This window comes from Heterocephalus glaber, unplaced genomic scaffold, assembly GCF_053883595.1.
Source record: "Heterocephalus glaber isolate CG9 unplaced genomic scaffold, H.glaber_assembly_v1.0 deba00001733, whole genome shotgun sequence".
NCBI classification, from domain to species: domain Eukaryota; kingdom Metazoa; phylum Chordata; class Mammalia; order Rodentia; family Bathyergidae; genus Heterocephalus; species Heterocephalus glaber.
In genome coordinates this window covers 11,413,552-11,441,238 of record NW_028258444.1, presented here as the reverse complement: position 1 = coordinate 11,441,238, position 27,687 = coordinate 11,413,552, and the positions used below count along the sequence as shown (strand labels likewise).

Below are 27,687 nucleotides of genomic sequence, written 5' to 3'. Positions count from 1 at the left end.
GAGATTAAACATACTGCTAAATAGTATAAGGGTCAAACAAATCTCAAGAGAAATTTGTGGCGTACCATAAAAGCAGTAGAGAAAAATTTATAGTGTTAAATGTACATATTAGAAGATACAGGGCAGCAAGAAGGACAACTAGAGGAAACAGGACATTTCTAGCATGTCCAACTACACTGTATGATAGTCTATACTATGATACTGAAGGATACAGTATACAATTATCAATATCCATAGAACCATAGGACAAAACAATGAATTCTAAATGGGCCATGGGGGCACTCGGTGTAATCCCAGCACCCTGAGAGGCTGAGGCAGGACAACTATAAATTCAAGCCCAAGCTGGCCAATTCAGTAACTTAAGGAGTCCTTGTTTTAAAATTAAAAATAAAAAGGGCTAAAGAATCAATCCTAAAGTGAACTATGAACTTTAGTTAACAATCTAACAGTCCCAGTTCATCAACTGCAAGAAATGTACCAGGCAGGCAAAATGTTAATGATAGTGGCAACTTCACGGAGGAAGTACACGGGAACTTTATATTTTTGGAATTTTTCTGCAAACAAAACATTGCTCTTCACCGCCTGCTTCGCAAGCGCAAGGTCCCGAGTACAATCCCTGGTACCAAAAAAAATTGCTCTTAAAATTAAATATATTGATTAAAAATAAAGAGTCACACTAACAAGAGTGTGAGAGGTTCTTAAATTCTGTGTCTGAGTTTCAGTACTTTTACTTGACTATGTTGTTATAAGGATTAAATGAGATAATACAGCACACAAAGGTGCCTGTTATATCAGATACTTTTATTCTGTATCAGATACAGTGGTAAAGATGGAAAGACGAAAAACAGCTCTTGTGGGGTGTGTGTGTACTGCAGATTGAACCCAGGGCCTTGCACCTGCTAAACACATACTCTATAACTGAGCCACATCCTTAGCCCCTTATTCTTACTTTGTCTAGAGAAAACAAGGCATGTTAAAAAAAAAAAAAAAGATGTTAGAGCTGATAAGTTCTCTCTAGGGAAACATGGAAAAGAAAATGGAAATAGTGTTTGGGGAAATTTAATTGGCAAGGCCTAACTAGAGCACACAGTACGCTTACTCTGAAAAGGACATCATGGAGAGCTTTCTTTCAAGTTTAGCCTCAACCTATAAATGAGAAATTAGCAAACTAAGAACTACAAGGAGGAACTGGATCCTACTGGCTCTATCTGGGAAGATAAAGGTTAAGAATCAATACTTAGATGAGAGTCAAGACAATGAATGTGACATGAGATACTGTATTAGAGAAAGATGGAATTAGTACAGTCATGACAATGTGAAGAGTGACAGTTGGAAGGTTTTATACTTTTATATAGTATTTTAAAAGTAATGAGTGTGGAGATAAGTTCAGTACTAAGCATATCATTTGAAACACCCATGAGACAGCCAGGACTAACCAACGATAGGAAGTTGAATATGAGTCTGGGCTTCTGGAGAAAGAAATAAGATCAGGAAAAGGGAGGGATCCATCTCCATCACTAATCAGTTGTCAGCATGGGAGTTTTTGAAGGGAGTGAGTTCTTTCCCCAAAAAGTAGGTATTCCATAAATGCTGAATGAGTAGACACAGCGTGCTTCAAGATAATAAGTAATGTTAAGAGACAAAAAGAGATGAGTGGTAACTAAAACTATCAATATTAGGCACAGAAGAGACAACACGAGAAACTAAAAGGTGGACATGAAGGTACAGCTGCTGAAGAAAGAGTTTGTAAACCAAGAAGACAGTCATTTGAATGCCAGAAGAAATCAAAGAGGCTGACAACCAAAATATATTGACTATATTTAGGAAGTAGGAGGCAAATGGTTAATCTTAAGAACAGTCTGGTTGGATTATAGAGCTGCAATATCCAATACAGTAGCCATTTATACTTTAATAAAATTTGTGACTATTTATACTTTAATAAAATTATGTTAAAAATCCCATGCAGATATAAAACATTTTCAGCATTGCAGAAACTGTATTGAGTAGTGCTATTAGAGAGGGCATGAGTGAAAAGAACTTCAGTAAAGATGCAGAGCGAAGTGTTGACTGACCTGGTAAATTAAATAATACATATTTGTAACTATTTAATCATTAAAGTAGGAAATAAAAGCTAACCACTTTTAAAGGGATGTTGTGAAATATAATTAGTATCTGTGAGATGTTCTACAACCTTTTGATGAGAGGCATATAAAAACGTGAGGTTAAAAAAAGAAACTCCAATTGGGGTATCATATATAAGGAAACAATGCCTAATGTGTTGATGAGATTGGGGGAAAGTGGCAGCACACTGACGTTAAACACTGGAGACGATTTTAAACCCTTTAATTTGGGTCTATAAAAATGCAGATGTCAAAGCTATTGTAATCTCTGTTGCTCCTGGTATGTATTAACAGACACTTATCTCTGAGACTCCCCCTCAGAGCTGCAGCCCACTGGCGCATAAACCCACAGCTCCTAAAAAGAAGCCTGCTGGTTGCTAAGGTATGTGTAGCTGCAACCAGGAGGGCAAAAGGGGATTTTTTTTGCCTTTAGAGTCAAGCTGCCTCTTTGGACTTCCTCGGGTCTAGGAAACAAACTGCTCCCTCTTCCTCTCCTCAGTCCAGAAGGAACAGAATGTATGGACACTGCCACCAGGAGGCCAGAGGTCAGGGGTCCTTCCACAGGGAAAAAGGGAGTGAAAGAGCTGGAAGAGATGAAGCAAGCCTGAGCGTCTACTGCCTCACTGTATTCTCTCTCCTCTGTCCCTTACCCTTGCACACCTGGACACAGTGAGATGGTGAATGGGGGGGAAATGAAGTCTCTGCTTCTCCTGAGAGCTACCTTTGAATAAAGCCTCTTTCCACTTTACTAAACACAGCCTCCCATGGTTTGTTGGGAGCTCTGATAACTTGAGCAGTAACATTATGAACACATGGATTAGCTCTTAACCATTTATATTCAACGTGGGTAAAAGTACCTTATTCACATAAAGGGTAACTGAAAAATTAATGGTAAAGTAGGTAAAGGCAAAATGCCTTAACAATCAATGTAGAATTTTCATACAGATAAATGTATAAATTTATAAGATCAAACCAAAGATTAATACTTATGATTTTTTACCTTTCTTGGGTTATTCTTTCCATCATAATAGACAAAAAGAAATGAAACAATTCCAGTCTACAGACTGTTTTATTTACCAAAACCAGACTCCACAAAGTTTAAAAGCAAAATTTGAACAAATCTCAAATTAATGTTGGTTAAAAATTTGTCAAGATATATGAATAGTAAGGTCCATTTGTGTACACTTTAAAAATGGCAGCTCATTTAGTTTAAGGATGTATGTATATTAGCAATACGAAAGTATACATAAAAATGATAGGTCTGAGGGCATACAGAATATTTGCCTAGCATGCCTATGTCCTGGGTTCAATCCCCAACACTGCGAAACAAATAAACAAAAGAACAATAGTACTGAGAAGGGAAGGGATTAGGTGAGATCTTATAGGGTTTTTACCTTTATCTGTAATATTTTATTTCTTTAAGAAGAGAGAGCAAAGGGCTGGGGATTTAGCTCAGTGGTTCCGCTGCCTGCCTCACAAGCAAAAGGTCCCGAGTTCAATCCCCAGTATCAAACTAAGGAGAGCAAGGGGAAGACCACAAATATTAAACTCTAGGAAATGACATGCATGTTCAGGGGTGAAGAATACTGAGATTTGCAACATACTTTGACATGCATTTAAAAACAAGATGAGCAGCTAGACATCAGGGTGTACACCTACAATCCTAGAACTTGGGAGAATCGTTGCCAGTTCAAGTCCAGCTTAGGCTACTTAGTGAGTTCAAAGCCAGCCTGGGTTGCATAGCCAGGCTCTGTCTCAAAACCCCAAAAACAAACAAACAAACAAACAATTAATGAGTGAACAGAGAGAATGTACAGTTAGCCAGCTCTCCTTCCCCATAGGTTCCACATTCAAGGAGTCAACCAATTGCTGGTTTAAAATACTCCAGGGTGGGCCAGGGATTTAGCTCAGTGGTTCAGCCACCTGCCTCGAAAGTGCAAGATCCCGAGTTCAATCCCTAGTACCAAAAAAAAATAAAGAAAAAGAAAATACTTCAGGGTGTATGTTAAAAACAATGTGTCTGTACTGAATATGTTCAGACATTATTCTTGCCATTATTCCCTAAATGCAGAGTAACAACTATTGACATGGCATTCACATCACATTAGGTATAAGTAATCTAGAGATGAGTTAAAGCTTACAGAAGCTGTGTGTGGGTTACATACAGATACTATGACATTTTACATAAGAGACTTAAACATTTGTGGATTTTGGATCATGAGGGCTCCTGGAATCAACATCCCTCAGATACCAAGGGAAGTGTGTGTGAGGAAAACCCAACTGATTTTCCTCTCTCCTGCACCCTCACTCACAACACTCAGGATTTTGCACCTGTCAGCTTCACACATCAACTGCACGGTAGAGAGCTAGTATTCAGATTCAAACCCCATACGCTCAGTCCCACAAGACTGGCACCTCACTGCTGAAGCCAAATGCTGGTTGCAGATCCCCAGAACTTCTGCTCCAGCAGCTGTACATCAAGGGTCCCCACAACTCCGGCTCAGGTTTGATCATTTGCTGGAGGCGACTCCCAGAAAGCCCTTTAATCATGCATGCCCATGTACTATAGAGTCCAACCCAGGAATAGCTAGAAGGAAGTTGGTGAGGTGTTAAGGGAAGAGGCGCGCCACTTCCATGCCCCACCTGCCGCGTCACCTTCCTAGCACTTCTAGTACTGAGCTACTGAAGCATGATTAAATCATGGGCCGTTAGTGATCAACTCTGCCTTCAGCCCTTTTTCCCTCTCCAGGAGCCCAGGGAACTAGTCACCTAAGGAATATACAGAAGATGTTTATCACCTCCAACATTTAAAGGATTTCAGGAGCTCTAGTGCAGAGCAGGTTGTGTTCTGCTGTGAGCTTTGTAGCTCTCCCCTGTGCTGTGCCCTGAGAGACTCCACTTTATAATGCAGCAGTTTGTTCCACTGTGAGTACAAACTTGGAGGCAGAACAACTTGGTAACTTGTCTACGCAAACAGACAGAAACCAGATGTCATACACACCAAGTTTATTGGAAAAAAACAACCCTTTGGTGCACAGCAGAATCATAAAGCATAAACTGAAAATAAATTAATCCTGCTAATAAAAAACTGCCACCTGTAAACTTACCAAATTAAATCAGGGGCATGTGGACACATGATGCATCTAAGTTTTATCAAAGAAAACCAGACCTGTGCACTTATGGACACACCAAACCAAATGATGCAATCTTAACCTGGACCATAAAAGGAGGGACACTTAATACTGAACCACTGTCATCTCCTCAGACTATTTAGGACAGCAAAGTCAGGTAGAAATATTACAGGTCAGATACGGATAGGCCCTTTGAGAGAGAGTCAGGACAAAAGTGAAACACACATCTGTTAAAGACCAGGCCTCAAGGCAAGGATGAAATGGCCAGGCCTGCACACTTCCTCAAAAGACAAACACTGGGCCTAACAAAGTCTAGGTAGACATCAGTCACCCCAGTGGGTGACCAAAGACCTCTGGAGCCATTATTTCCTAGAAGTAGTCTTTGTTCTTCCCATGCACGATTTGTTTCACAATTAAAACACTATTACCTAAGCAATGCTTTATTGGTTAATCATAGCTGCAACCCACGTTGTACCCACATGCATTTTGCTCTATAAAACTTCTCTGTAAAGTGGAGTCCCCCATTCGGGTCCCCTCCTGCCTCTCAGGAGCAATCTTCTCAATAAAAATTTTCCTACTCTTAACCTCTGTTGTTCTTAGAATTCATTCTTTGATTTTAGAGAATAAGAAATCACCGTATCAGACATCCAACAGATTGAAAGATATATTTTCATATTTCATCTCCTTTGAGAAAAAGTAGAAAAGGCAAACTAGTTTAAGTACAGTTGACCAAGTAAGAATGCTTTGGATGTTAGTAAATCAGATGCTCACTGATAACATGGTGATGATGATGATTTTATTGGGAAATGTATGTATATTGCCAGTTTTGTTTGTTTTAGCCTTTAATTCAGTTATATCCCAGAGAATTTGACCTGATACTCAGGTTAAATAACTAGGTCCTACAGAGTTCAAAATTAAAGAGCGAGTCAAGCTGGGCTGGTGGCCTGTGCCTGTAATCCTGGCACTGAGGGAGTCTAAGGCAAGAGGACCGCAAGTTTGAGTTCCCCTGCGCCACTTGAGACCATGTCTCAAAAAAACAACCAACCAACCCAGGGATGTAGCTCAGTAGTGCACCCCTGGGATTGATCCCTGGTACCACACACCAAAAGGCAAGTCACAAAATCAAACTACACCTGCTAACTCAGTTAGCTCATACATTCAAAGGAGGGAAAAAAAGAAAAATATGCCCTACTGGTTTTTTCTTTAAGCTTTTTAAAACAAAGCAGGAAATAGTCGATATAGTTTAGAATTTTCCACCTAAAAGGAACAAACAGCATTTTAAAACAAAGGTTAGTGCTTCACAATACTTTGAAATTCAGTTTTCCTAGACAAGTAGAATGCTGGAATAGGATTTTTCTTTTTGACATGTAAATCTGTTAAACATACTAGTTTTTCTGCTTGAAACATGGTGGCTCCTCGTTATTCACAGAGTAAAATTCAAAGCTTTCTTCATGGCTCCAGAGGCCTGATGTCTGTCCTCTGCCTCTCCACCCAGAGTTTTGTGTTCCTCTCGTAGTCCTCTCTGTAAGTAGTTCCACCATCACTGGACCTACTTTCTTCTGTTACACTTAGCACAATTTCGTGAACATTGATGTTTTTATATATCTTACTATATTTTTGCAATTAGAAATGCATGTTTTGTTCAACAAATGAGCTCTGTATACAGACTCTACACGCAGTAGGCCCTCAAATGTCTGTTGAATGACTGGGTGGTTTCTGAGTATTAAGTCCTATATTTTTTATGTGTTTTATCATTTAGTCTTCAAAAAACTCCTGTGAGCTAAAGTACTGTATTATCTTAATTCTCATGAAAATGGTAAGAAATTATACCTATGGGTTTTTTTGTATGTATTGTTTAATTTTTGGTGTACTTGTGGATATAAATGGCTCATTTTCTAGGGTCATAGCAGTTGATTCTTACTGTGCAAAGTTGAATTTGACCCGCTTTCCACACATCGAACTCAGACCTTGCACTTTTAAGGCAGGGGCGGCACCGCTGAGCTAAATCCCCGGCCTGAATTTGAAGCTTTTACTTGTAATTATGTCTGTGCATAGTGATTTGAAGGCTAAAAAAAGCCTCTTAACCTGATTTCCATTTGGGTGGTTCAGATTGTGTTCAGTATAAGAAAAGAATGGTTGCCGCTGCTTTGAACAGAAATATAGTACACTGTAGTTGGAATTTGACTGTTAAAGTACTATTCAGGTTGTCCAGTTTAACATGGCCTCTTTTGTCTGCAAAACTGAACTGCCATTTAGAAAAAACAATGTGGAATGCAGCTGCTACCCAATTGTGCTCTATGGTATAAACACTGGCTTGCATCACTGGAGATGATTCAGTGTGAGGAAAAACATTTTTAGAGCTTTCCTGTCACACCTACACATGGGAGACAGGCAGAACTGGCAAATTTTCCTTTTGTTTTACATGTTTACATTTTGATTATTGCTTCATGTTAGTAATACACAATTCTTTTGACTCCTTAAGTAGTCCCATCTTGAATGGTACCTTTTCTGGATTAGTTTTGTTGGTTCTTATGTGTGTGTGTTTTTGTTTAGTTTTTTTTTTTTAAGATAATATATTTTTAGACATTTTGAAACTTGTCTCTGTATAGTAGTATTTAAAAACTTTTGGTACTCAGTTTTAGTGGAGAAAACTTTCTGAATAGACTCTGAACAGGTTATTTCTAAGTGAATTTTAACTCTCTTCTTAGGGTGTGATTGTCTCATAAGAAAAAGAATTTTAGACCAAATGTTACTTTATCTCTCTATTCAGAAAGTTGATTCTTACAAAATAATAGACTGTTGTTAATCTAATAGAAATTGGGTATCTTAGCTGGAATATGATCTGTGATTTGAATTAGCAATCACTTCATACAATGTGTAGAAGAAACATTTTGCTAAGAAGACTATCAGTAAACTTCTGTGTATACCTTTATATATGAAGAAAGTTGTAACAATATATTTGAAAGTAATAACATTATAATACCTTTTCTATTTCCTTTTTTCCTTTGTTTTCCTCCCTGGTATTGGGCATTGAACTTCATGTCTTCATACTGAGTTATATCAGTATGAAGTCCTTTTTATTTTGGTACTGGGGGTTGAACTTGGGACCTTGTGCTTGCCAGGGAGGTGGCGGAAGCACTGAGCTAAATCCCCGGCCTGGCATTCAATGTTTTGAAATGACTTTATAGTGTAACTATAATTGATTTCAGAACATTTATGTTCTATAATTAACCTTATTTTAATAATGCCAAATCTATTATAAGTTTAATTATGATGTTAACTTGATCAAGGAACAGTGTTTGTTGACAACCCCCTTTGAACAGCTTTATTCATTAATCTCAAATAATTTGTATATGGTATCAACTGGATAGGAGGATGGTCAAAATGCAAAGTTTGAGCCAAGGCCGGAATGTTTGATTTTAGAATTTTCAAATTAATCAGAGGTAATTAAAGATCTGTTTTGTTCCCAGGTATATATTTAATCTGAGATAGTTACAAAAGAAGGGAAAGAAAGAATTTGCCTTCAATATGATAGAAGAGGTAGGGTGAGCATGTATTTCATCTGTAGAAATTGTGCCAACCACACACGAGGTCCTGGAGTTGATCTCTAGCACTGCGAAAAAAAAAATAGCAGGGGAAAGAAATGTCTGTTTCTTAAATACTTTACAGTAATCTAGAAAACTTGATCAAGAGAAAGTTTATGGAATATGTCTTCAAAAGTTTGAGGAAATTGGGCCAGGGATTTAGCTCAGTGGTTTCGCCGTCTGCTGTGCAAGTGCAAGGACCCGAGTCCTATCCCTGGTACCAAAAAAAAAAATTTGAGGAAATTAAGTAGAAAAACAAGTGAGGTTGATGATATGAGTGCAGATAAAATACTTAAAAATGATACAGTATGCTGGTGGGCATGGGGAGAGTTCAGTAGCTAGGACTTACTTGCCTGCCTGCCTGCCTGCCTGCCTGTCTTCTCTCCCTCCCTCCCTCCATCCCTCCCTCCCTCCCTTCTTTATTTTTATTAAAGGATTTAGTTGAGTCAGATCTTAGGAGCCAGAGCAACCATGCTGTGAAGTGCCTTTCTCCCTAGGAGGTTGGTGCCTGTGAGTGGGAACACTTAGGCTGGAAGGGGCACTGGTGGGAAGAAGGCTGTTGTGTTCTAGCAGCGCTGTGCTGGTTAGGCACACGCTAGCATGGTAAGAGTGGAAAGAGTGAAGCCAGGCACTAAGGGTGCAGAACACAGTCCAATTTCACCACTGTGGTGCCTCCGAAAACCCTTTCTAAAATAACAGGATAATTTAGCAGTTAACTTTTACAAATAATTTTAGGGTTGACTCGGGAAAGTAGCCTTAGCTATAAATAATAATTTCAGGACTTTTAAATACACAGTATGAGTAACACTGACTCTCTGAGATAGAAGACATATTTTTAAATTTATGCTTTTTTATTGTCTTAGGATACTGCAAGTGTGTATGAAGAGAATGACTGAATGCTTTTTTCCAGGATATTTTTATTTGAAAAAACTTCTATCTGTGTTATATCTACAGGAGCATATGGTAATCTCACATGAAGCGAGGTTAAAAGTGAAATTACAGTACTGTTTGTTTTGGCCCTTATGGTAAGGGGTCAATCTTTTGACCCTTATTTTATCTGAAGCAATCAAATGTTCAGTGTCACTAGTCCAAATGAAAGATTTTATTTCTGGATTTCCCTGTTGTTCTTACCCTAAATTTACTCGTAATTCTAGTTCTAGTGATTTTACCAACCAAAAAAAGCTAGCAGTATTTAAAATCAATAGCTCAACTTTTAAAAATTCATTTTAATAAATACACCAAATAGTAATATTATGTGGCAAGGTTTATTAGATACATAGAATTTCATAATTCTACTATTATTTTTCCCTTCCTAACCTCCCTCCCCGACGAATCTAGGGCTTTGGACATGCTAAACAATTGTCCTACTACTGACATGCTAAACAATTGTCCTACTACTGACATGCTAAACAATTGTCCTACTACTGACATGCTAAACAATTGTCCTACTACTGACATGCTAAACAATTGTCCTACTGCAACTTACCCTACTTTATAGTCCTTATCCTACTTTAATTTACCTTATACTATATTTTCTATTTTAAAAATCTTTGGTATTTGTTAGTTACAGATAATTCCTTACTCTGGAAACAAAAACTTTTGTCTTAGAAGAATTCAGAGTGGTAATGAATGCTCTGTGATTTAAAAGTAGAAATATGATTAAACAGACAGATAATTTTATTTCCCACATTTACATATGATGAGCCGTTAGCAAATCCATTACTTGTTTTTCCCCAGTAGGAGTAACAAAAGCTATATTTTCAATAGACTCTCCAAGGATTGATAATGGTTTACTTTTCACCATGGAAAATTGTAGACTGTTTTACCTATGTTAGATAAAGGATCATAAAGCATCTTTGGTTGATTTGTGATTACATTGAAGAAGAAAATAGATTTGTACCATCACCTTGGCATCCTAGCCAATGCTAAGGTACTGCTTAGGGGCAGACATGCTGTTTTGCAGGTAGGATGGCACTGGGATGTTGCAGCTTCTAGGATGCCACTCAACCAGAAGGCTGGCTAATGTAGCAGGCAATCATGATGGGTATGTAGAGGATGCAGAAACTACCTTTAGCAGGGAAAGGGAAGCCAACTGGGGTTTGGGGTGAAACATGGGGCTGAAACCAAGTTTGAAACCTATACATGAAAGGCCACCAGACCTAGTCTCTCTTCCTCAGCCTTTCTTTTCATGCCTGCTTCCCTACCCTTCCAACCCTTTTTCTGTATTCCTGGCAGTGGTAACATTATAAACCCAACTTCATAAGTTAGTAAACTCTGGGATTCATCTGTATCACCATGATCATATCTATCTGCTATAAATACATACTTTTAAAATGGCATGTAATGCAAATGTAGCTCCAGTGCCTGTCTTGGGACCTGAGGAGGGAGCAGCTAAGCAGAAACTGTAGAAGCTGCCCGTGCACTGGAGCTGTCGTGACTCCTGAACCACTTCTCTTTCCTTCCCTTCAGAACCTTCTGGTTCTGTGACCTCTTAGCAACTCCCACACGCATCACCATCCACAACTAGAGATTAAGGCATAGATTTTAAAAGTTTCCCAAGCTGTCTGTGGTGGTACGCAGTGTAATCTCAGTGTTACTCTGGGAGGCTGAGGCAATAGGATTGCAAGTTTGAGCTTAGCCTGGTCAACTTAGGGAATCCCTGTCTTTAAAAACAAAACACCCCCCCCCCAAACAAAACAAAACAGTGTAGGGGACATAACTCAATGCGAAGACCCTGGGTCAATCCCTAGTATTGGAGAAAAAAAAGTTTCACCAAACTATTGGATTAGCAAGGACTTTTTTGGGGTTTTGTTTTGTTTTGTTTTGTTTTTTGGTACCGGGGATTGAACGCGGGACCTTGCACTTGCGAGGCCAGCACCAGAACTGCTGAGCTAAATCCCCGGGCCCAGGACTTTATTTTGAACTGAAAAATCACAATACTGTGATGTTATCAAAATTATTTTTAAAATTCTAAACTATAATACAGTGTATACAGAATATTTAAACTATTTAAACAGAAAACAAAAATACTTCACTGCCTAGCATTAGGGCCCAGGTTCAATTCCTGCCATCATGCCAAAAAAAGAAAAGAAAAGCAGAAACCAAAAACACGAAAGAAAGAAGAAAGTAGCATAGTGGCCCATATGTGCTAAAAGGATAACAATTTTTCACTGTGAGATAATGGAGAAATTTCATACTAGGAAAAATGGCTTCCTCTAAAATCAACTTCGTAATGTAGGCTTTTAATGATGATAGAAATGGTACCTAGACTGAACACACCTGGCTCACTTTGAGTCATCTGGCAAAAGCTGAGGACCACCCCCGCCATACATTGAGCAAGTTCTATTCAGCCATGAAATGTTCTTTAACCAATCATAGCCTAAGCAGCTTACAGAATAATAGTACTTTTCCCAGCATAGGGAAGATGATGGCCTGACCTGTTTATTTTTCATATGTTTATTATAGTGGCATCCCTGAAGCTTTATGAAAAAATAGCCCCAAGTTACAGATTTCACTAGGGGGAATGACGTACATATTAGACACCAAGCATACACACAATTAATGTCCCGTGTAGTTAGGAGTTCTGAGCAGATGACCTGGCTTTCAGGGCCCACCAAGTCACTTTCTTTACTCTTTTTGAGACAAGACCTCACTGTGTAGTTCAGACTGGCCTTGAACTTACTATGTAACCCAGTCTGGCCTTGATATGGCAATCCTCCTACCTCAGCCTCCCAGGTGGTGGGATTACAAATGTGTGCCACCATGTCTGGCTTAGTTTCTTTACTCTTAAAAAACCATGTGTGTTAATTTATCTTTGCCAGGGATTGGGCTCAGTTATGGCTTTATTTCTATTTTGGATTTAAACAATTCTCTGGAGTTATAGCAGTAGCCTGCCTGATAAAGGGTGAATTGGAAACCCCAGCTTTAATTGTGTTTCTTATAGCTAAGCTAACCCTCTTAATCTCTTAGTTTCAATGTTTTATAAAATGAGGCAGAAAAGAAAAATGAGGCCATCTCCCTAGTGCTTGTGCAGGTTCCCGGTACACAAACTAATGTAAAGGTCTCTATGAAAATAATTTCTAAATGCCATTGTATTTAAACAAAAAGCTCTTTAAAATTGTAACCTTGACGTTTTCTAAAGATAGAGGCCTTTGCTAAGCTTCCTCTGCCTTCTTCTAAAAACCTCTTGGTTAGTGAGAGCCCTTCCTACAAACTCAACTGATTGGGCCCAGACACTGTTGAAGTGTCTGGCTTTTGAGACATACTTGCATATCTTTAGATCAGAATAGCCTTACTGTTGGGCTCCATCAAGTGTTCTTTGTAAGGGGGAATACTGAGAAGGAGGGGGAGGTAATTTCTGAAGAAGCTCAGCTGCTTCCTCCTCAGTCACCTCTGTCAACAAATTTCTCCTGTGAGGGTATAACTGGTGGAGGTTGCTGCTCTTACATCTCCCAGACCAGTATTATATTTTTTGTCACTTGTGAGAACAGGCTGTGTCTTAGTTATTTTCTTGTTGAAACAAAATACCCAACACCCAAAGTTAAAGGAGGAAAGGTTTATTTTGGCTCATGGTATGTAGAGGTTTAAATCCATAGTTGGCTGGCCCCAAGGCAGGGTGTCATGGCAAAGGAGAAACAGTTAATGATGTGGCAGGCAGAAGGCAACAAAGGAGCAAAGCAGCAAGCCACAGCAGTCCTCTTTCTGTCCTTTATAGTCTGTCGGGCCACCCCATTATCCACACCCAGAACTGTGTCACACCAATCAGTGGACTTATTTAGTAATCATACATCCTTGATTCCAGCATCACACCTTTGATCCCAGCCTCACACAGTTTAGATCCAGCCACCTCCGAAATGCTTTACCTTGGGCTGGGGAATTAGCTCAGTGGTTCCCCCACCTGCCTTGCAAGTGCAAGGTCCCGAGTTCAATCTCCAGTACCCCCCCCCAAAAAAAGAAATGCTTCATCTCTGACCACATGAGGCTTTAAGGGGACATCTAAACACAAGCCATAGCAAGCTGTTTTTATTTAATTAGTTTAGCTTAGATCTAAAATGAGACCCATTGTACAATTGTAACATTGCACTTTAGATTGATCATTTCAAATCATTTTGAAGACTGAACTACCTCAAGCAATTAAAATTTTTCTGTGAAATTCTACAAAGATTTGAAAGTTATGTTCATAAATAAATCTGCCACAGTGAAACCTGTTAATCTATATAACCAGTATGCACTAAGAAAAAATTTTAGGAAGAAAAGAAATAATCTAAACCAAAAACCATTAAAAATAAATTTTCTTTGGCTAACTGGCACAAACTGTTAGATTTTTCTTTTGGTGGTGTACTCATTAGCTTCATGTTTTGTTTTTTGAGACAGGGACTCACTATGTAGCCCAGGGTGGCCTTGAACTATGTAGCTCAAGCTGACCTTGAACTCGTGGCAGTCCTCTTGCCTCAGCCTCCAGAGTGGTGGGACTACAGGCGTGCGCTACCACACCTAGCAACTTCATTTTAATTGTTACACAGTGGAGTTTCTCCTGTAAGAAATAGCTGTTTATAAAAACCAATTCATTGTATACATAAGGATTTTACCTAAGTGACAAATTCCTTTCAAAGAGCCGAATTGCCATTTTAAATTGTTGTTTCATTTTGGTGGATATTTTAGACATTACTAGGAAAAAATATCCAAGTTAAGCCTTTGCCAAGCAGATTGTTTATTATTCATGAAAATATAAAAGCCACATTAAAATCATATTGCTTATCTTGTATTCATGATGAGTATTTTCCATTAGGTTTGGCATTATTATGTAGTTTTTGCATCTTAGAAGTTCTTTTTCAAGCTTTAAACATTTGATCCTTGCCTTACCTCTGTTCGAATCTAGCTTCACTTTGATTCCAGTCTATTTTGAGACCATCATTTTGGAAACTTCCCTGTATTCCAGGGTCATCACTGTTCACATGTTCCATAGTGTTGCCTGGAGCAGCCAACACTGCTTCAGGGCGTTTGCGCCCCCTACCCCCTTTTCTTTGAAGTCACTGTAATATTGTGCATTTCTCTTCTGGCATTTAGTATATTCTGCTTTGTTTTATGGCTTTTTACAACCTATTATTCTTTTTTAGTAGGATGTAATTTCCTTGTGCAGGGCCTTCTCTATTACCAAATTCAGTGTCTTACATGTAGTGTGCAGCCCTAGTGACTGGCAGTCACATTTGTCACATCACATTTACAGATTCCTCACAATCTTACCCACACTGAGAGAAGATGTAAAGCTCATCGTCCTGGGTCAGAGCAAAACAAGGATCCATCTGTATTTATGCACTTGGGAGATCAGACCCATATATTCACTACTGTGCCTCCTTTGCTTTAGACTTCACTTTACCTGTAATATTTTGTTATGAAAATTTTTGGACAAAAGGGAAATTGAAGGATGTACAGACATACCCATACCCCTTTCTTTTATGACTTATGTATCAATTTCTGGGTATAACAAGAAATACATATTTGGTCTTTGTTCCTGTCACAAAGCTGTTGTAATGCCAGTAAGGTAGAGAGTATGTCTGTCTTAGAATCAGAGTTTATTGAGTAACAATAAAATCATGAGCTGTGTCAGTTTCTTTGGCCTTGTATGGCTGAATATTAAAGATCTGCGTTGTGGCTGGTAAGCCAGCCAATCACAGGTACATTTATTGGAGTCTTAATTACTAATATCTAGCGCAAGGTCCTGAGTTTGATACCAGGTACCCAAAAATAAATAAATAATATCTATAGCACTCAAGTCACATGTCATTTCACACAGTAATATATAGGTTAGAGAACAGCTCAGCAAAGGCTACCAGTGCTACAGGATTTAAAGAGGCAGAACTGAGAACTATGACAGTCTATAGAGATGTGGAAAGTCCCTGCAGGTGGCTTACAAGGTTACAGGTTAGGCAGAGCTTCTTCAAGCAGCTCCAGCCTTAGCGAGAGCAGAGTTGGTTCAAGGCCTGAGTCTGGATGCAGGCAGTCCTAGTGGGCTGTCAGGCTGGGGTGACTGAGCTGAGCTCAAGCTGGGGTTCAAGGCCTTTTGACCTTGGGATGTGTTCATCAGGTGGTCTTGAAATATGAAAATATATCTTTGAGATGAAATATGAAATATAGGACTTAATACTCAGAAACCACCCAGTCATTCAACAGACATTTGAGGGCCTACTGCGTGTAGAGTCTGTATACAGAGCTCATTTGTTGAACAAAACATGCATTTCTAATTGCAAAAATATAGTAAGATATATAAAAACATCAATGTTCACGAAATTGTGCTAAGTGTAACAGAAGAAAGTAGGTCCAGTGATGGTGGAACTACTTACAGAGAGGACTACGAGAGGAACACAAAACTCTGGGTGGAGAGGCAGAGGACAGACATCAGGCCTCTGGAGCCATGAAGAAAGCTTTGAATTTTACTCTGTGAATAACGAGGAGCCACCATGTTTCAAGCAGAAAAACTAGTATGTTTAACAGATTTACATGTCAAAAAGAAAAATCCTATTCCAGCATTCTACTTGTCTAGGAAAACTGAATTTCAAAGTATTGTGAAGCACTAACCTTTGTTTTAAAATGCTGTTTGTTCCTTTTAGGTGGAAAATTCTAAACTATATCGACTATTTCCTGCTTTGTTTTAAAAAGCTTAAAGAAAAAACCAGTAGGGCATATTTTTCTTTTTTTCCCTCCTTTGAATGTATGAGCTAACTGAGTTAGCAGGTGTAGTTTGATTTTGTGACTTGCCTTTTGGTGTGTGGTACCAGGGATCAATCCCAGGGGTGCACTACTGAGCTACATCCCTGGGTTGGTTGGTTGTTTTTTTGAGACATGGTCTCAAGTGGCGCAGGGGAACTCAAACTTGCGGTCCTCTTGCCTTAGACTCCCTCAGTGCCAGGATTACAGGCACAGGCCACCAGCCCAGCTTGACTCGCTCTTTAATTTTGAACTCTGTAGGACCTAGTTATTTAACCTGAGTATCAGGTCAAATTCTCTGGGATATAACTGAATTAAAGGCTAAAACAAACAAAACTGGCAATATACATACATTTCCCAATAAAATCATCATCATCACCATGTTATCAGTGAGCATCTGATTTACTAACATCCAAAGCACTCTTACTTGGTCAACTGTACTTAAACTAGTTTGCCTTTTCTACTTTTTCTCAAAGGATGCTGTGAATTGCTGGAAAAAGTCTAAGACTGTAATTACTTGATCCACTGTGAACTCCTTAATCTCTCTTGCTGTCTTCCATATCAACATAGAACATGTGGTGTATTCTAAACCCTTTCCACACCCAATTCAGGAACTCCAAGTGCTGACAGGACAACCCCCCCCTCCATATCTCATTTTCCTCTACTCTTAGAAAATTGCCTCTTTTCCACCTTACCTTCTTTCCATCTCAAAATGCTACCACTTTATTCTCTTTTCTCCCTAGTTCCATAAAGTTTCTCTGAATTCTCAAAGTTAGTCTCTACTTGTGCTATTGCAGGCTCTTCTTGCTTCACCAATTACTCATGTTTATCTTCAGTTTCCCTCATAGAAGAACCCTTACCCTTTTACAAACACTCAAAAGTAGATTCATTCCTCTGCCACACTCTCATGCGCTTTTTCTGTATTTCTGACATCACTAACCCTGATTCGGGCTCTCATTCATTATGTAAAAATTGACAGAATATTTCTGTACAGCCAAACTGATCCATAAAAAAAACACCTGATCCTAATACTCACATGTTCCAATTTCACCCACCAGCTATTGCTGTCAACAGAATTCAAACACTTTTTTTCTGTCATTTCAAAAAAAAATGTCTTCAATCCACATATCCCCATATCCCTGGATGGCTAGGTACAATCTCTTTTCTACCAACAAATTTCAGTAAAGTATGGTCTATAATCACACTTTTTCATTCTTGATTTCTCACCTTTTGAGGAACTAAACCTTTTTACCTGTGGGAGTTGAAGAGAAATGTCAGAATTGAATTACAGTACACTATTTGAAGGTTGAAACAAAATTATTTCCTTCTGGTTCTTTATCTTTTATAGAAAAATGTACTCATAGGTATGGAGATTTTTTGAGTTCTTAAGGAGGATGGTCATGGGAACCCCTAGATTCACAGCCAATTTGGCAAAAGCACAAGTAAACTAAGAACCCTCTGAGTGAGACTGGCAACTATGCCCTTTATGTTGTGTGGTACATACCAACGCCAGGGGGTTAGTGCCAGAACTGAATTACACTGTACCTGTCGGGGTTAAAACAGAATACTTTCTTCCAAAGCTGCTCTACCAAAACCAAGACAAAGTTCCAAAGCCCAGTATTCGAGACTATCCAAGCTCCTTCTCAGCTCCCACAGTAAATATAATTTTCTTAACATCTACTATACGAAGTCATTGCAATACATGTTGATGGGGAGAAAATGGGAAAGTAAGACCTAAAATTTGTCAGTGTAAGATATGGTTTTACCCATACTAAACTCCTTGTGACTATTTCCTATAGTTCCCTATTTTCCTACTTATGCTCATGCCATTCACTCTTACCTAGAGTCCTTTAGAGCCTATTTCTATTTATAAGAAATCTACTTGAATTTATTGGTCTGATCAATTGTTACTTCCACAGTGAAGCTTTCTTTGGCCATAACTGAAACTGATTTTAAAATCTCAGTTTCAAGGCAAACGAACATATCAGAAATCTAGTAGTCACTGTTCTTACCACTTCTACGATAAATTTGAACAAATCACTTGAGCTTTTAAAACATAATACACTACATTTCTCAGAAAGCTCCCCTGCCTTGAAACACATACCTTTCAAAGCACAGCTACATTCTTTAAGGGAAAGTGCCAACAGGCATCAATAAAGAAAAGACAAGAAACCAGAGTGAGACGCTAATACGGATCCTACGGCTACCCCACCACAACTGGTGTCCAAAGAACCAGGAACTCAGAGCCCAGTAAGGAATGAGAGATTGATCATAGGCTCATGAAAATACTGCACTAGATCTGAGACATCTGCATAAAGTTAAGAAGTTTTTGAATGTATGAGTTAGTTAGAAAAAATAAAAATAAAACTACAGGTCTTAGTCTGGGTTCTAAAATGCTGAGAAGTAGTTTCCCCTGAGAATTCACACGTATCTGAAGTTCTGAATATAACAACTCCAATCCAAACACCAAAAAAACTGCTACCAGGAGCAAGTCCCTGAAGAAAAGCAACAGGTAAATTAAAGCCAAGACTTCAGATATTAAAATGATCATTTATAGTACAGGATGTTTTTAAATGAGAATGAAAACATGAGCATAAAACCCATTTCTAAGCACATCTGTAATGAGAACTAAACTAAATTTCTCAAATGGAAAATAAAATAAAATAACAAGTCAGTGGATGAATTAAATAGTAAATTAGACAACTGAAGAAAGAGCAAGAGCTAGTTCTGAACAAGATACCTACAATTTAAGATTTAAAAAGAGAGAAAAAGAAATGGAAGATGGAATGAAAAAAATCTATGTCCAACTAGAGGATATGGAAAAGGAGATATTCAACACTCAAAGAAATAATATTTTATGAATTCCCAGCTCTAACATAAAATGTCAACACTTAAATACAAGAAGCATGAATTATCTTAAGTAGAATAAACTTAAAAAACAATCCATATCTAGACACATTATGATAAAATTACATGTGAAAAGTAAATGTTTTAAAATAATTTTCTCTTCCTTCACAGGTTGTCATAATTAATTAGAATCCATAACTTTGTATATAAGTCTTCTCAAAATGTTTTAGTCCCACTGCAAATTTCTGAGAAACCCTTTTCATCTTGTAGATGTTGAAAACCATTAAAACCTGCCTGCATTTTTGCAACCAAATGAAATAAGATGGTTATGCTTCTCTCTCCTTTGCCTTCTAACTTCCAGGAGGGCAAGATCCATGAGGAGTTGCTACAGTGTTAATCTTCCCGAGCCTGAATTAACTAAGTGCAGAGCCAGGGAGCATGATATGCCTGGGTGCTTCAGGCATTCCTTCCAGTTCCAGTCATTCAAGTGTTGAACAAACACTCACTGTGAGCTGCCGCAAGAACTCTGGATGATGTAAACATAACTAAACAGATAATTTTCTTTTCAGTCTATTAAAAAGGCAAGCAGAATTATACCTCACCATATACTAACCATGAGTAGGAAGATGATATGAAACTGTCCATGCAACTTTCACTGGCAAACAAGAGTTCACTATGCAACTGATAAACTTTGTGAATAAAAATATTTTTAAAAGTAAATAAAACAAAATTTGAAAATTCTATTGTAAACTATATTCCCTTTATGACAGTTTCAACTAAAAAGTCAATTAATTTAATACCTACTACTCTTCCACTTTACATAGGGCCCAATCACAGTCAAGAATGTACTACATGAGGAAAAATATTTTAAGAAAAAATCCTCTAGCCAGGTGTTGTGGCACACACCTGTAATCTAGAACTTGAGAGGCTGAGGCAGGAAGTGTGAGTCTGAGGCCAGCCCAGGCTATATAGCGAGTTCAAAACCAGCCTGAACTACACAGCAAGACCCTGTCTCAAAAAACAAACAGGCCAGGGATTTAGCTCAGTGGTACCACGCCTGCCTCGCAAGTACAAGGTCCTGAGTTTGATCCTGGTACTGAAAAACAAACTAACAAAGTAACAACAAAAAAAGAATAAATCCTCTGCTGAGAGACTCATATCCAAGCTTGGTCCCAAAAATAGCAAGGGTTACTAAAATAGCTTATGGTGAAATACTGAGGGAAAATGATTGTTTAAGAATCTCTAGATATAAAAGATTTTTAGTATTAAGACCTCATCTGATCTTTCACAGAAATCACATGCAGCATATTAATTTTTGAAATAAGATTTTTCCTCTTAGATCTCTACCAGCAGTAGCAATGAAGTATGCTAACAGAACAGAAGTTCAAGGCAGAATTACTCAAACTAGCATTAGAAATCAATGCAGTATAAAACTGTCAGAGGTCTCAACAAGAATTATAACAGGTTACTTAACAGAAATGTCTGTGTATATGAACATAAATGTTTATATACACACATGTATTTATACACTTTCCCAATAGAAATTGATGATGATATAGAAATAAGCATTACAAATCTAGAACACCTGTATATAAAACAAAAGACAGAGGAGTAAATACATTACAGAAAATCTTCAGAAGAAATGACACAAAGTAGTTTAGTAAATGTGAGTAGGGAGTGCTACTACATTTGCTGATGTGAGATTTTAAAACTTCTGTAACTTCATATTCACATACTATATAAATGGTTATTTTAAAAATCAAAGTATTTTCCAAAAAAAAAAAAAATCAAAGTATTTTCTATCAACCTAACTATGTAGATAAAATAATAAACGAAAATAATAAATTCTTGCTGTCCCCCAAAACTGTTATTCTATATTTTAAAGGCTATTTTCCAATCAAATTGACTTTTTAAAAGACATCTCTACAAAAATCTAGTCCCACTGGCTTCAATATAATCACTATCACCACAGGTCAATGGAAAGGACAGTGGAACAACATAATGTCACAAACCTACATGTTTCTGTTCTCCAATATCTGCTTTATCATCTTTTTATTTTTCACTTTTTTTTTTTTTTTTTAGACAAAGTCTCGCTATGTAGTTCAGGCTGGCCTTGAACTCATGGCAATCCTCCTGCCTCAGCCTCCCAGTGCTGTGACTGCAGGCGTGCCCACAACACCCAGTTCAGACACACATATCTATCTGTATATATGCACATGTATGTATACTGTATGTGTATCATGACAACATATATGCCGGAAGAAGAGTAAACTCAGGGGTGAGAATAAAACTTTTCACAGCATCATCTCTTGTGTTTTTGCAACTTCATGCTTTTGTTATGTTATGACCTATAATGCAGTTTACTGGAAGATAAAATTAACAACAAATCAGAGCACATTCTTTGTGAGACATGAGCATAACTAAGTTTTATATATATTTTTATTACACTCAGTGAAATCAAGTGAAACCATTTCCACGTGTATGTGTTCAGAATAATGTCCACATAGGGCCACCATTTTCACAGCTCATCCAACCATTTGAAACGATACATTTTATTGTATAGTGACCGTACCTCAGAGAATATGGAGGGCAGAGCTTCTCTAAGTTATACCCTAAATATAGAGGGCAGAGCTTCTTCTGTGTGGTAGTAACAGTCTCTAACCTTTCAGTGCAAATACCAAACCTTACGAGAACCATACTTAAAATGGTACAAGTACTACAAGGGACGAGACCATTCTGGAGTTTATCTCTGGAGATTTATCACTGCAACAAAAAGCAGTTCCAGTTACATACTCCCTGTACAATGAGCCTGAGCATAAGTTCCTCAAGAGCCAGGCCTGTAATCCTAGCACGCGGGAGACTGAGGCAGGAGGACTGCTGCCAGCCTGGGCTACATAGTAAGTTCAAGGCCAGCCTGAACTACATAGCAAGACTCTGTCCAAAAAAAAAAAAAAAAATTTCCTAAAGGAACTGCTGCACTTGCAGACATTTAGCACTAAAACAAATTTTGGCCTGGAGGCTCAGTCCATTTCATACTGTAATACTGTCTCAAGTTAATGACATTCTAGGGATTCAACAGCTAAGGGACAGACCAAAGTTACAGAAAATATCAAAAAACTAGATACTGTAATTTATTTTTACAATATATATGAAACACATTATACTGATTTACGAAACAGGGAGAAAAGACATCTTGGATATTACAATAGTATTTCTATTTCTACATTACCAAAACTTGATTTTTATGGTCTCATCTACATGATATTCTGAGTTATTACATTTAATTTTGAAATATTTCAAGTATATGAAAAAATGCAAAGAATTATTAGAGATTTATGTTAACTACTATCCTAGCTTCTGAAATTCTAGTGGTCTGCATGACAACTTTCCTATCCTGGTTCTTACCTCTTGTCATTGGTGTGATAGCAACACAACTAGACATACAATCATATCTAGAATTTAAGACTGTCCACAACCCAACCAAGAGGAGATTTAAATTAACATAGAAATGGGACAACACCTTAAGAAAATAGCTTAATTTTTTAAAATTTCAAACTGTTTTGAGATTATACAATAATGTAACACAATTTATTAAAAGTACCAGAGAATAACATCAAAAACAAACTCCTATACAAAACATGTTACATTTTAGAAAGCCCTTTCACCTTTTACTTATATCATCAAATCCTCATAAAATGATAATGCTCTAGTTAGGTGGATAGTAGTTGCACAATCAAAACAAAACCCTGTTTCTCAAAATGGTATCAACTAAAAATATAGATTAAATCCCTTCTTGTCCCTTAAATTTTTGGAAAATGCTTAAAAGAAAAACAAGTATCTAATAGTAAAAAATAACATTTGCTAACATTTCTTGAATTTAATATTCTTCCATTCCAACCCTATCAAGTTAATTGTTTCATACCAACTATACCAATATTTTCTTTTAAAAAAACCAACACCCAGACCGGGGATTTAGCTCAGTGGTTTCGCTGCCTGCTGCGCAAGTGCAAGGACCCGAGTTCGATCCCCGGCACAACAAACAAAAAACCCAACACCCACCCTCCAAAAGTGTTTTCTTTATTTAAAAATAACGAAGACAAGGGAGCATACTGACCAAAATGACTGAAGTCAAAAACTGTTTTGAAAATTTTTGAACAGAATCTCAGTCACAGGTGGAAAAAGACAAAAAAAGAAGCATAGCTAATAAGTACTTATGTGCAAAGTGATATGAGCCAAAGATTATCTACCTTATGTAGACTGCAACCTCACCTGTTCGATCTCTTTGGTTTTCGATGCTATTGCTTTACAGCGACTGCTGAGCTGACTGTCTTCAAACAATTCTGTGCTGTCTGCTGCATTGGTCTCCGGCTCCTCTGGCTGCTCAATGAATAACGGTGCTGTAGGTCCCGCCTTGAAAAAATGTTCCAAATCTTTACTTACTTTCTTAAAGGACATAGAGCACTTCAGATGGTACATTATATTGAGAAAACACTAGGTTTAATCTGTTTTAAGAAAACTTTTAATCCCATTATACATATGAAGAGGATTAAAGAGGAAATGATTGTTTTTTAAATTTTAGGTAAAACACAGCCTCTAGGCTTATTACATGCCAAAATTATACTTCAGTCTATATTAAGATACAGCTAGAGGGCCAGGGATTTAGCTCAGTGGTTCCACTGCCGGCCTCGCAAGTGCAAGGTCCCGATTTTGATCCCCGGTACCAAAAAAAGAAAAGATACAGCTAGAAAATTTTGCCCCATAAGTACTCCTTAAACAGTCTAATTTGGAATATACAGGAGAAAAAGTCCAACTACAAGTGAAAGTGTGCACACATAAAAGAATAAAAGGAACATAGGAAAGGGTTCCACTTTCTAAAGTTAAAACACCTTGCTACTGTAACTTAAGCACTTACTGAAATCATTAAAGAGAAAACAATCCAACAAAACATAATAACCACTAATATTTTTCCTGGGCTTGGTGGTATAGGCCTATAATCAGGAGGCTGAAGCAGTAGGACTGTGCACTCTAGGTCAGCCTGGGCTACACAGCAAATTCCAGGCCAATCTAGACAACACAACAAGAGCTTATCTCAAACATGAACACATAAAAACACCAAGTCTCAAGTAACAAATCAATAGTGAATAACTGAGCCGGGGATTTAGCTCAGTGGTGCTGCCACCTGCCTTGCAAGCACAAGATCCTGAGTTTGATCCCCAGTACCAAAAATAAGTGAATAATCTCATAGCCAAGAGGCTATTCCCTATTAATATATGCCCACTGTGTCACAAAGGTGGTTACAGACAGAAACACATACATCTACACATATGCATATCCATAGGTATCTCTGGAGTAACACTCTCCGTGGGAAAGGGATTAAAGCAGGTTTCCGACAAGAACAACACGGAAGTGAAGAGGATGCAAGGGACACACTGTGAATGCTTCAATACCTGTTGTAGTGTGCAAAGGTGGCAGTCTGGAGAATGAAAAGATTACTTGGAGACAACATTTGGTCCGAACACTCAGAGGTCCACAGGGACTGTCCCGAGAGGTTCTAGTGTGAGGGAGTCTCAAGAGACCAGTGCTGAACCCAGAACTCTCTTGATTTTGTTGCAGCGAAATACAGGAAGAAAAGCAGTCTGAGTGTCAAGGAACAAGAAGGTCTGCTACCTGCCATTTCTTAGGGTAATCGGAGCAACTTATTGGGCAGGTGGAAGGACAAAGGTTGAACCTATTATGCTTCCCAGATCTTTAACCATACATTCCAGAGCATGCGTGCTTTTGCCTCGCAGGCCCCTTTATGACTACAATCATTCACTCCTCTGACCAAGGCCCCCAAGTAACCCCTCCCCATTTTTTGTTTTAAGCATTAGGGATTGAGGAGAAGAGGAATGTGGTATAAATAGGTATTGGGCTTGCTGCAGGAAGTCATCATGGCCTCAACACAGTGTGTTCGTTGGAACAGCACACAGAGAGCTTTTAGGACTGCAAGAAGACACAACAAAAATATTATTCCTATAGCAGTAAGTATCCATATATAGTGGTACCTCAGTTCATGAACCTAATTCTTACCACAACTCTGGTCACAGAATTTGTTCCATGACTCTGACTGTAACCAAATTCTGAGACCAGAATCATGGAAAGAATTAAGTTCATGAACCGGAGGTTGAGGCCAGAGAGCCAGTTTTTGGGGTTGAGCCAGCAGGCAACAGTATTACGATGATCTAGAGTGACACTGCAAGCTTCCATTTAAAGTTTGTGAAGCTGGGCCTTCAGTCGGCCCTGGACATAAGAAATCTCCCCAGTAAGATCCATATGAAAAGCACCACGGAGCACCGCATCCCAGGAACCAGAGCTATTAAACAGGATGGGTATGATACACACAGAATGACATCCTGCATCACACTAAGTGGAGCCAACTGACAGCAGGCTCAAGAGCGTCAGGGCATTGTTATGATCTCTCTGTCAATGCTAGTCTATCTTAGCAATGCAGAGGTAACGTTTTTTTGAAAGTAGCTGTCCATGGTTTGAGTACTTTGTAAGAAATGGGTCAAAGCAACTGCTGCGGTCACCACTGTGGCTGCCAGTGCTGTGGCTGCAATAGCAGCTGCAATCAGAATACCAAGAAAACGTTTTTCTCTGCTATGTTCAAGTGCTGAGGTAACCTGTTCAAGGACGGAATTTCCTGTCCATTCTCTCATGAGGACAGTGGGGAGCCACGCTTTGGCGGGTTGTCTGGGTACCACAATATGAGTAATATTTAATAGGGAAATATCAAGGTTGGTGACACACGGAGTGAGCCATGTAGCATTAGCTGGTGGGTAACACTAAGTGCTTTCGGGTGGCTAGAAGAACTGTACTCTGCACATGTCAGTTGTTAGACTAAAATGTATGGGCGGGAGCTCGAATCATCACATGGTCAGAGGTATCATGGAAACCCATGTGATGAGTTTACTTACGGGCCAATAGTTGCTAATTCTGAGAATATAAGGGAAAAGGGGGATAGCTAAATGCCACAGAGATTTTTTAAGAGGAGAAATATAAGTGCCTGAGGAGAGGCACAGTAAAGGCCCACTGAGCCCATGGTTCCATAATGCTGAGCTGCTGCTATGAATAAAGGGTAAGCATAATTCCAGGGAGAGCTAGACTTTAGCACTACTAAATTGTGAGGTCCCCGATTTTCTAGAGTCAAACTGTAAGAGAGGGGATAACGGTAGGTTGGTGACCTACATGAGGCCCATCCCAAATCTGGGCCATCTCAGATGGGCACCCAGGGGTGAGAGCAGGAGGGAATACGGGGCTTGGGAAAGTGTCTTCTGGACCAGGGGGCTCCTCCTACTCTGGCACTGTTAAAAAAAAAGCCTGATGACAGGCTCCCTCCATTTGAATACCTCCTATGAAAATATAGTTCACATACTACTGGGGCCAGAAGGGAACGTGATAGCTACTATCAGTGATGTTGGTGACCACAGGCAAGGGAAATTCTTCTGCCAAAAAGGACCTCTCCTGGGGTTAACGGGTGCCACCCATTAGAATAACCAGAGTGGCTGCAGTCCCTCTCACAGTCCCACAAGGGGCCAGGAGGTGGCAGCCAAGTTCCGCCTGTATAAGAGGTATCTTTAGAAGAAGGGGGTGGGGTTGTACCAGATCTCTCCATGTGACTATGTCAAAAACAGGTGGGGTAAGAACATGGGCCCAGAAGACCACGCCACTTACTTACTTACTTGAGGTAAATGTACCAGCAAGCTCAAAAGAATAAGGGACCTTTTTACCTGTGTAGCCTTGGAGTTGGATGTGATCTGCTCTATCATTGAAAGAAACAAGTTTTCAGGAGAGGAGGGGGTTCCTGTGATTTGGAGAGTTTGTTCGGCTTGATTAGTAAGCTTCTTAATGCCTCCCCAGGTGGGTCCTGAAGCATGTGTTGTAGAGGGCAGGGGACCCATCCTTTTCTTCTTTTTGTTCATTCCTGGGGGAAGTTGTATTGCCAGCTTCTGGAGCTCCAGGAGAGGATTGCTTCCCAACTCATTACACATGGTAGGGACGCACAGCCTTTGCAGGAACCCAAACTGCGCCTGTGGGTGACAAAACGGATGCATTCCCTCTCCCCCTCCCCCAGGTAAGCAATTCCATGGGCCCCAGCCACTGTGGACCCAATAAAAGCTGTTGATAAAGAACCAATGATCTCGGTCCTTCCTTTATGGGAATAAAATGTTTTCTTCTGCTCTGAAGCCATCTGAGTCAAAATTTTAAAACTTTAAAGAGTGCTTTATATAACTGTTCCTGTGGAAGAACTCTACCATATCC

At 38.9% G+C, this 27,687-nt stretch overlaps 1 protein-coding gene across 20 annotated transcripts in view; it reads right to left on the bottom strand.

Moving 5' to 3' along the window:
• Positions 1–27,687, bottom strand: part of Pphln1 (periphilin 1) — a 150,800-nt gene that overhangs the window by 33,078 nt on the left and 90,035 nt on the right. For all 20 annotated transcript variants that reach the window (XM_087200201.1, XM_087200202.1, XM_087200204.1 and 17 more), the window contains one exon: positions 23,656–23,796. In XM_087200201.1, the coding sequence (XP_087056327.1) occupies positions 23,656–23,796 (141 nt within the window). The remainder of the gene's footprint in view (positions 1–23,655; positions 23,797–27,687) is intronic.